A 10,299-nucleotide genomic window follows, 5' to 3' on the forward strand; every position below is an offset into this window, starting at 1 on the left:
AAAGTAGTAAACTAGACAATATAGAAAAATATAAATTAAATTATTTTAAACATGATCAATAAGATATAGTATATTTTTTATTTATGTTAATTCCTTTAAAATAATTTCAAAATAAAACTAACAGAATATTAAATAAATAATATATTTGTACATTTTGTCAGATGAAAAATTGAAAGGCGGTAAATGTTTCGCCTAAATGAAATACATGCACATACATTCCTAACCCTATCATCTATCCCCGCCTCTTTGTTTCATCTCTCTGCTTCTCTCTCGGGTAATTATTCTTGGACTTCGGGTAAATTTTTGGTTCATATGTTTCTGTTACTACTTGACTCAGTGCAGTGTCTATGTTTTAACCTGTATCTTCCCCCAAGTTCTAAAGCTTTTTTTCACTTGGAGAATCCATTCTCTAATTCAAAGTGGAAAGAAGAGTAAAATCAGTCACTTGTTTGTCTTCATATCAGCATCTGTAATTTTTAGCTTGTCTTTACTTAGCTGTTGATAAGTTTTCTTAATTGCTTGTATTTTGGCCCCTTTCAAAATTTAAAATACTTTGTCTGCTGATTGAAGATAACTTTGTTAGGGTTAGTTGCAATGTGTTCACTAATCTAATTCACTATTGAATATGATGTGCTTTAAGATGTACAAGCACTTTACAACACTTTACAGCTAACCCTCTAAAACGTTCTCCACCAAGTCTATCAAAAACAGGCCATGAAAACCCTAATAAATCTTATTCATCACCTACCTGCCGTTTGCTGAAAAATCTCACATCAATTCACATCTCAGCTTTAATTTCCCTTCTTCATATCGTAAATGGTAGCCGGAAAGAAGACGGTAAATACATTTTCACAGATTTGATTTTTGTGTATTTGTTTTACTTCTTTTAATACCATTTTAACTGTATGTGATATGATTGCAGAAGAAGACTCATGAGAGCATTAACAACAGGCTAGCTCTTGTAATGAAGAGTGGTAAATACACTCTTGGTTACAAAACTGTGCTTGAGTCTCTCAGAAGCTCTAAAGGTGAATTTTAATTGGCTTGTCATTTCTTCATTTTAACAGCTTATTTAGCTTATGGCTAAATTTTTGATATAGTTGATATCTGAAATGGGATTGTGATTTCATGTCTGATTTAAGGTTATGTATTTTGTCGGTGTAATTTTTTGTTATTTTTACTGTTCGGGTTTTTATTGTAGGTAAATTGATCATAATATCGAACAATTGCCCACCATTGAGGAAATCTGAGATTGAATACTATGCCATGCTTGCAAAGGTTGGAGTGCACCACTACAATGGAAGTAAATTTACGAGGATTTATCCCTGCTATTTTTATATGAAATGTTGGCTGAATTGTTACCATTTGATGATTTTGCCTTGCGTCTTTGTCTTACTCACTGTTAGAAATTAAATTCTGGTCTTACTCACTATTAGAAATTAAATTTTGGTCTTACTCACTGTTAGAAATTAAATTCTGGTTATTACTACGAATAATCTAATGTAATTTTTTTTGACAGTGCTTGTATCATCTTAATGGATTTTTGTTATAACCGATGTTTTCCTGTTTCTTCTTGTTTGCACTATTTTCTTGTTAAGTTGTTTTGTTTCGTGTATGGCCTATTGGTAGAGGGTTTTCAGTTTTCACTAGCGGAATAGTTCATATCAATGTGTGTAGGATTGGTTAGATGGCTTGAGAACGTTCTTTATTTGTTATCACTGATTTGAATAGAAGTATCTGTTTAAAGAGAGATTAGATGATGTTACTATCCATTTTGCTCAAAATTTAACGCTGAGACTTGCGAACTTATCCGTTTTGCCAAATTATAAACGATTTGCCTACTATTCAGATTTCATTCGAGTATTTGACCTTAGGTATGTTAGTTCAGTTACCCACACGGACTTGAGAAACTGGTTATTACTACTAATGGTGTTGTATGCAGATAGTGTTGTAAAGTGCTTGTACCATCTAATTCATATACAGTTGTTGCAATTTGTTAGGGTTAGTTGCAATGTGTTCACTAATCTAATTCACTATTGAATATGATGTGCTTTCAGGCTACTGAGATTGGAAAGGCAGCTAACGCATGGCAAATTTGAGTACTGTTTCCTTGAATGTAGTTTTTTTTTCTATTTTACTGCAGAATGTCTTTTCATTGCCACTTCTAAGCAAAAGACTTTTCCAAGGGCTGATGGATCATGATAGATTTAGACTTAACTATGAGACTGCACGCTGCATTGGTGTAAGTAAGATTATTTAAAAAAAGAGTACTGAACTGTTCTTTGTTGCTCTGTTATAGTTTAGTTGTTTTCATTTAGTGAGAATTCGGGCCTGCTATTTTTGTTAATCATTTCTTGTTATCAAGCCTACATTTCATAATCATAAGTAATTGGTTCAGCTAATAATTTGCTCTAAGAGTAAAATTCTCCTAGCAAAGCAGGGAATTTTGGAAAGATTATATGCAAGTTTGGTTAATGTTAGAACTGTGATAAATTTAGATTTCGAATAAATCTCATAATTTATAATTCAGAAAGTATGGTCAATATTATCGGAATCTTACTCAGTTTTATACACATTTTCTAGGCGACTATCACATTTGCTCTTATATTAATTACTGTAGCAATGTAAAATAATATATACTTTCACATTATTTTATCAAGAACTAAAGCAGAGTATTTATCCACAGGCCCACAGAATAATATCCTGAAAGAATCATACCTAAGTTATCTTAAAGTGTTTAGTTCATCATGGTCGTTCTGTGGTTTTTAAATACGACTAAATTGATCTCAATTGACACCTCGATTTTCTCGAGTATGTTTATCAATGCAACCATGTAACAGTTATCTGATAAATTAAGTAGATGTAAGATGAGATCCATCTGACAACTCCGTCAAATCCCCTGGAAACTTGATCAGATGACCTGGTCAGGGTTTTCGGTATCTGGCTCTTGAACTAGTATGTTGCTCATGGCTCAACTTCCTAGCCCAACTATGAATAAGCATTTTCATTGATCGGTCTCAGGCAACAAGTTGGGTTTTCTGCTACTGATCTTATAAACTTGGTAATGTTGTAGGCACCGTCATTCTCATAGATGTTCCAGTTCACTTGAGAAGCATCCAGTTGATCAATGGAAAAAGCATGGTATTTCAATTTAAGGGTGATTACTTTGGTAACTGCGGATACCTTAATATTGATTGAATATATTAAATATTTAATATTTGACTGTGATGATTTTGCGTATTATAATAAAGAGTTGTTTTACCTAAAGTAATTATAATAGCTCTATCATTTGAAGACTGTTTTGAGCTCTTTGACCCGGGAACAGTCTTCTGTTAAGCTCACTTTACATTTTGTAAGTAGATTACTGAAATTACATTTACATCCAGAAATTTGGACGAATCAGGAATACATTTTATTTCCTTATGCCTCACAGTTTACTTTCTTTTGACCTCTGATAGATTGTCTACTTCACGGGTGTTATAAAGGTGGCAGATGTTGTATCTATATTGAGGAGTAATAGCCATAATGGTTATCCTGTAAGTTAGATGCTCTAGTTTGGTACATTGTTTAATCTTTATAAATGCTTAAGGTTGTTGTTTTTTTGGAAATGTTAAGGTTGTAGATCACATAAGAAGTGGAGAAACGCTTGTTATTGGACTTATACGCAGGAAGTATTAGATATTGGTTTGTTTAAATTCCTTATTTGCCATATTTCAAGGGGATTATTGTTCTAGGAAGATCAAGTAATAATAGTGGATTAAGAGTGCCTCAAGCAACAAGTACTTCTATTTCTCTTCTTTTTTATTCAGTATCAGGCCTCAAGCACGAAGTAGGCTTGGCTGTAGAGTGGTCTGTTGATGAGCAGTACAGGTTGGAGGAAGGACTTACCAAGTAGGTAGCCTCTTCCAAATTAAATAAGTTTTGTGTGTGATTCTTACTTGTTTTTCTTTTAGTAAATTTTAATATAATTCGCGTAGCTAGCATCTATTGCAAAATCCTCATTTTCCCTGTCTAAGTCCAAAATGCATTTTGCATTAATTCTTATGCAATTTGGTGTGACTTGTGTACAGGAGCAAGGAATGGTGACTGAGGGAGAACAAGTACCTCTCTGCTGGTTAGTTTGTATCCAGAGTAGGAAAGTGTAGAAGGGCAAAAAGTGCTTCTCTGCCCGGCTATTTTGTATAATTTCATATCAAAGGATAGTCGATGAGTAGTCTTTTCCTATCTAAGGATAGCTTGGATTTAATGTTGTAGTTGTTGGAGTTGGAGATGAGACTCTTATCTAGTGGTATGGTTTGGAGAATTGAGACTGTTATTTAATAGTTTGGTTCAAAAAATTGAGACTCATGTATGTAAATTTCATATTTTATTAATTATATATGGGATTGTTACATTTGATTATTCTAGTGTAATATATGTTTACATATATAGTGTTATATTACATATGCTAGTGTTGCTTAATTACAAAAAAATGGTGTTATATTAGATAAAACAGACTGTTACAACTGGCTGTGGGACCCACAGACCCCACCTTGTGGGTCCCACTTATGCAATCTTGATCAAGCTATTGTATCACTCATTTTGTGTTACATTTGGGTCTGTTAGTGTTACAGTAGGTGCCTATTGTAACGTTTTTCTCTCTGTTACAATAGATCAGTGAAGTGTTACATTAGGGTATCTATTGTAATGCTCATATACGTAACGCCCCATGATGTTACAATAGACCAATTGTAACGCTTTTGGGGCCTATTGTAACATCATTTAGGCATTACAATAGCCCACTTATGGCGTAGTGAAATCAAGGCATTAAGATAGAGCGAGACATGGGAGTTAGTTCATAAACCTAAAGAAGTATGCCCTATTACGTGTAAATGGATTTATAAATTAAAATTTTGACCTGATGGATCTATCGAGAGACACAAAGCTCGATTGGTGGCTCGAGGCTTTTCTCATAAGTACGGTCTCGATTATGATGAAACATTCAGTCCCGTAGAAAATATTACAACTATAAGAGTGTTACTAGCACTTGCAGCAACAAAGTCTTGGAAATTAAGGAAAATGATGTAAAAAACGCCTTTTTACATGGAGAGCTAGATCGAAGCATTTACATGGAACAACCAGAGGGGTTTCGCAGTAAGGCACACCCAGAATATGTTTGCAAACTCAAGAAAGCTCTTTATGGTTTAAAATAGGTTCCACGAGCTTGGTACGCAAAAATTGCTGAGTTTCTTGTGAAAAGTGGTTACTCAATCACTCCATCTGATTCAAGTATGTTTGTAAAATATTCAGGTGGAAAGATATCAGTAGTGTTGACCTATGTTGATTATTTAATCATCACCGGAGACCATGAAAAGGAGATTAATGAAATTAGAGCTAATGTATCGGTTCGGTTTCAAATGAAGGAGCTCGGAAAACTACAACACTTCCTAGGTCTCGAGGTACAACAAACTAAAGAAGGAACTTTTTTGTTCCAACAAAAGTATGCGAAGGACATACTTGAAAAGTTTGGCATGCTTGATTGCAAGCCTATATCAACTCCTATAGAGCCAAATATAAAGTTATGCGCAATCGAAGGGCAAAAACTTAAGGATTCTACCATGTACGTGCAACTTGTAGGATGTCTTATCTATTTAACAATTATGAGGACAGACATTATGTTTGCAGTTGGAGTGGCAAGTCGGTACATGGAAAAACCAAGGAAACCTCATTTGGATGCAGCGCGGCGCGTACTGAGGTATGTTAAAGGAACTTTTGATTTCAGTATTTTACATAAAAAATGTAACGTGCACGGAATAGTAGGCCACGGTGATGCTGACTATGCTGGAGATCATGATACACGAAGGTCCACAACCGGCTATACATTTAATATTGGTTCAGGAGCTGTGTCATGGTACAATAAAAGACAATCATCTGTGTCGTTATCTACAACAGAAGCAGAATACAAAGCAGCAGCAATGACAACTCAAGAATGCACATGGTTGATGCAACTTTTGAAGGATCTTCACCAATCAACTAATGATCATGTTCTACTTTATTGTGATAATCAATCAACGATACCACTTGCATAAAATCCAGTATTTCACACAAGGACAAAACATTTGGAGATACAATATCATTTTGTGCGAGAAAAGATTCTTGAAGGAGACATTGAGATGAAGTACATCCAGACAAATGACCAAGTTGTTGATCTGTTAACTAAAAGACTGACTACAAAAAAATTTGAAGAGTTTAAAAGGCAACTTGGAATGATCTCAAGATCAATGTTGAGAGAGAGTAATCGCTGAGGGGGAGTGTTGAAGCCCAACGATTCTCTCTGGAAGTTTCTAAGAACTTCTATTTCCAGAATTTGTCTAGTTTATTTTCATGTAATTAATGTTACTTAAAAAAATGAAGAGTCGGTATAATTAAGGAGGAAGGTTCAAGAACCATATCACTAAAAGAAAATTCTGGAACCATCTTCATTCTGTATAAATAGGAGTAAATATAAGTTGAGAGTGACTGAGAGAGAGTAAGGATTATCAAAGAGTAAGCATTGTAATCCTGAAGTGTGTTATCAATAAAAGTTCTTTTGTTCCCAACTATATACATGGTTTTCTTGCAATTCATATTGACTGACTTCTCCGTTGCTAAAATCTCCTGCAACTTCTAGCTCGTCTACATGAGGACTAAAACCAACGTCTAGGTCAATCAATTCCTTGAGCCTACCAAATGGTTCCAACACTCGAAGCAAACTGGTGTAATTGAGCATAGAGTAGTACGACATAAATCATGCCGCATTGTTTCTGGAACCAAGGACAGAGTATATGGAGCATTTTCTTGGTTGAGTACCGTCAGCTTTACATTTATTGAACCTATAATAGAGCTTATAAATCTGTTGTACCACCATAGAAACTTCTTCTTCATGCCTTTCCAGAACCCCAAAGGCTGTTGTGTTGTCTGTTTCCATAATCACCGATGAATGATTACGTTTAAATGCAGCTTTCAGAGCCATATGAATTGCCATAATTGAAAATCAAATACGTTTGTCCCTTTCAGAGGTCCCATCTCTCCCCAAACAAATTGACCTTGATCATCTCTAACTAGGATATCAATGCCATTTAGAATTCCATTTTGAAGAGGTGCTTCAACTGAGGTAACATGTACATTAATCTTCACCATGTTTTTCGGATGCAGAAACCAGCTATGTTCCATTCTTATCTTGATGTTGCTTTACAAAGGAGATGAAGTGAGCTTCTTCAGTTCCCAAACAAAGAAAATTGTGAGAATTAAATACCCCCGGAAATTACACAGACTAGTGTACAAGAAGGTGCCACATTAATAGAAAAACTCTAATAGTATGGCCAAAATTCAAAAAAATCCAAAGTGCACCCTTTTTTGCTAGTGAATCAGCCTCATGATTTAAATTACGATGTATATAGATGAGTTTACTAAGTGATGGCCCAATAAAGCACGAAACAGACCCGAGAAAGCTACATGGGCCTCTTTTGAGTCTGTAAAAATTTATATTCTCAATTTTGGGTCTGGCTTATCTTTAAGAGCAAGTCCAAGAGTGCCCTAAATTATTTTCCTAAACTAAATTATGAGATTATTTGAATAATTGAGTACTCAAACAATATCCTAGTGGTGCCATAAAATATTAGGACATTTATGATGTGCCTTATTTATAAGGCACTACTTTACATGCTTTATACTATTTCTACCAATAATATATTTGTTTTCCTCCTTTTTTGAACATCACTTCTTTCTCAACTTTTTCATTTCCCACCAATTATTATTTAAATATATTATTAGTTTAATAATAAGGCATAAAAATAAGACATGTTGATGGATTTGATGTGCAAAAACATTGTCTTAAATAACCAGGATATTATATTTTATAATATTTTTAGGACATCTGCTAGAACACTCTTGGACTTGCTCTAATGACCCACCAAAGATGTTGTAGGGCAGACATTTCACTTTGATAAGCAGACTTAGCATTGCAAGGCCGTGAAACAATGAATAAAGTCGATTTGTTTGAGCTTTTGAAAATGCCTCCCACACCAACTGTATAAGGCCGTTCTTATATTATTTAAACGACCCATCACAAAAACAATACCAATCAACCTTAAGAGTTAATAATACTAAAAATAGGACAATCCTAGGAATTAATTACATAGGAGGGTTTTGATCATAACACATATTCAAAACAAGAGATATCGATGGTGACTAAAATAAAAGATACTTATCACCCATTCCAAATAAAAATTGAAAAGAACCACCGCTAATAATATTGCTTTTTTGCCCGTTTGAGTTGACTCAGTTGGTTAAAGAGGAGATAACTATCTTCTTGATCACATGTTCGAATCCCACGGGAGGAAATTTTTTGATTTTGCCTCCTGAGCCAGAGCCGTCGCTTAAATGCGATTTACCTTGGTTCACTTGGTTTGCAGGCTATTACGTGAGCCCGTAGGGTTTACCCAGCGCGCACCCGAAGGGTAGCGACTGCGGGTACGATAAGAAAACATACTGCTTTTACAATCACTGCTAAAACAGATTAAACTACATCATGGTCTGAGCCATACTTTAACTCAATCAGTTGGAGGCCATCCGTGTTAGCATGCGGAATCCCTGCAACAATCATTTGATTTTCATTAACATTTCCATTTTGGTGCCCATCCTCCACTCTTATTACCGCCTGGTTTTCTTGCAATTCAAGATCACCAGCATTCTCTAAGTGAGGGACGAGGCTAGGGGAGGCCAGAGGTGGCCATGGCTTCCCCAAGATTACATTAAATATCATATTAAATTTAACATCGTCCTCCAACATAATGGAATGACCAAATATTATATTAAATTATATAAAATAAAAAATAAAATAAAATAAAATAAAATATTTATACACATATGTACGATTTATACTTCACTATTAATAATTATGTGACATATATCTTATACTCCCACCGTCCCATAGGTTGTTAACATCGTTAGAGGGTTTGTTGAGCAAATTAATTTATATGACAATTATACCTCCACATTAATATCTATATAATATTTAATTCAGCTCGTCATTCATTTATTAAAAATTATCAATTGATGTATTATTAATTTGTGCATACATACATACATACAATAAATATAAACACATATATAAATTAATACAGGGACATACACACACATACATACTCGTACATTCTTATTAATCATCAATCTAATATCTTCCTCCAACATTATGAATGGCGAAGTATTATATTAAATTTAATAAAATAAATAATAAAAGAAAATATTTATACAGATACGTACAATTTATAATATATTGTTAATCATTCTATGACATATATCATATACTCCCTCCGTCATAGTTTGTTAACATCATTGTTAGACACAGAGAGTAAAAAAAAATTGTTGAAGAAAAATCAAGAAAGTGGGGGTAAATTTTGGAGTCATTATAAAGATAATATGGTATTTTAGGAAATGTTAACAATTTGTTGGAACATCCCAAAATAGAAAGTTATTGGAATGGAGAGTGTCATATGTCATTCAGTGGGTAAACTTGCAGTACATGCGTTAATTGCCTATATAGTATGACTCATCAATCAAATTTTGAACACATAAACATATTAAATAATTAAAAAGTAAGTTAATAATTATTTATATTTAGAGTAATTGATATACACCATGCACTCATGTATTTATTTTACTTTTTAAGTATTAACATATTACAAATACCATTTAATTCTGAAGTGGCAAAAAATGTATACTAACATAATTTATTATTTCCTGCGAATGCATCATTGCAAACATACCTAAATCTAGGGGTGAACATAAAAATCCGAAAATCGTATTATCTGAATTTACGATAAGGTATCCAATTAAAAAAAACCAAAAATTTGGATATATGATCCGAAATAACTGGACCAGATATCCAGTTCGGTTTTCTTTCATAAATTTGGATATGAATTAAGATCAATTTTTACAAGAATTCGAATATCTGGATCCGATCCGGTTTTTTATTTCTAATAAAATAAATAAATTATATGTATATTACATTATACATATCGAGGATGAATAGTAAATTTTTAAAATAAAATTTACAATTTAGAAATTGTATATTGTAATTTAGATGTACACCTTGATTGAAAATACTAATATAAGATCATTCTGAATATTAAACTTAGTCTGAGATGCTAACTAGTGTTATGTTCCAGATAGAGATGCACAAAAGGCCCATCGGGCCGGGTTTTGACCGGGCCGGGCTTTTCGGGCTTTGACTTTGACCGGGCCGGGCAGGGCCGGGCTTTCTGAAAATATCAGAGCCCG

General features: G+C 33.8%; 1 protein-coding gene across 6 annotated transcripts; it reads left to right on the plus strand.

Annotated features, from left to right (window-relative positions):
• The first annotated feature begins 250 nt into the window (after positions 1-250).
• Positions 251-4,369, plus strand: LOC141674317 (large ribosomal subunit protein eL30-like). 6 transcript variants are annotated; one of them, XM_074481063.1, is made up of 6 exons: positions 251-837; positions 923-1,028; positions 1,202-3,352; positions 3,459-3,536; positions 3,616-3,891; positions 4,071-4,369. In XM_074481063.1, exons 1-3 carry the CDS (start codon positions 817-819, stop codon positions 1,411-1,413), a joined length of 339 nt encoding a protein of 112 aa, XP_074337164.1. In that variant the 5' UTR covers positions 251-816; the 3' UTR covers positions 1,414-3,352; positions 3,459-3,536; positions 3,616-3,891; positions 4,071-4,369. The 6 variants fall into 6 exon arrangements, with proteins under 6 accessions (XP_074337164.1, XP_074337156.1, XP_074337162.1 ...); XM_074481055.1 differs by having other exon boundaries at positions 1,202-3,536; XM_074481061.1 differs by having other exon boundaries at positions 3,459-3,891.
• The last annotated feature ends 5,930 nt before the right edge of the window (positions 4,370-10,299 follow it).

Source organism: Apium graveolens, chromosome 1 (genome assembly GCF_009905375.1).
Source record: "Apium graveolens cultivar Ventura chromosome 1, ASM990537v1, whole genome shotgun sequence".
NCBI classification, from domain to species: Eukaryota; Viridiplantae; Streptophyta; class Magnoliopsida; order Apiales; family Apiaceae; genus Apium; species Apium graveolens.

Bases quoted from the DNA above. Each gene is read 5' to 3' on its own strand.
- LOC141674317 (XM_074481045.1), top strand. From the start codon at position 817: ATGGTAGCCGGAAAGAAGACG. The intron at 838-922 runs GTAAATACATTT...ATATGATTGCAG, and splicing joins TGGTAGCCGGAAAGAAGACG to AAGAAGACTCATGAGAGCAT. The intron at 1,029-1,201 runs GTGAATTTTAAT...TTTTTATTGTAG, and splicing joins GTCTCTCAGAAGCTCTAAAG to GTAAATTGATCATAATATCG.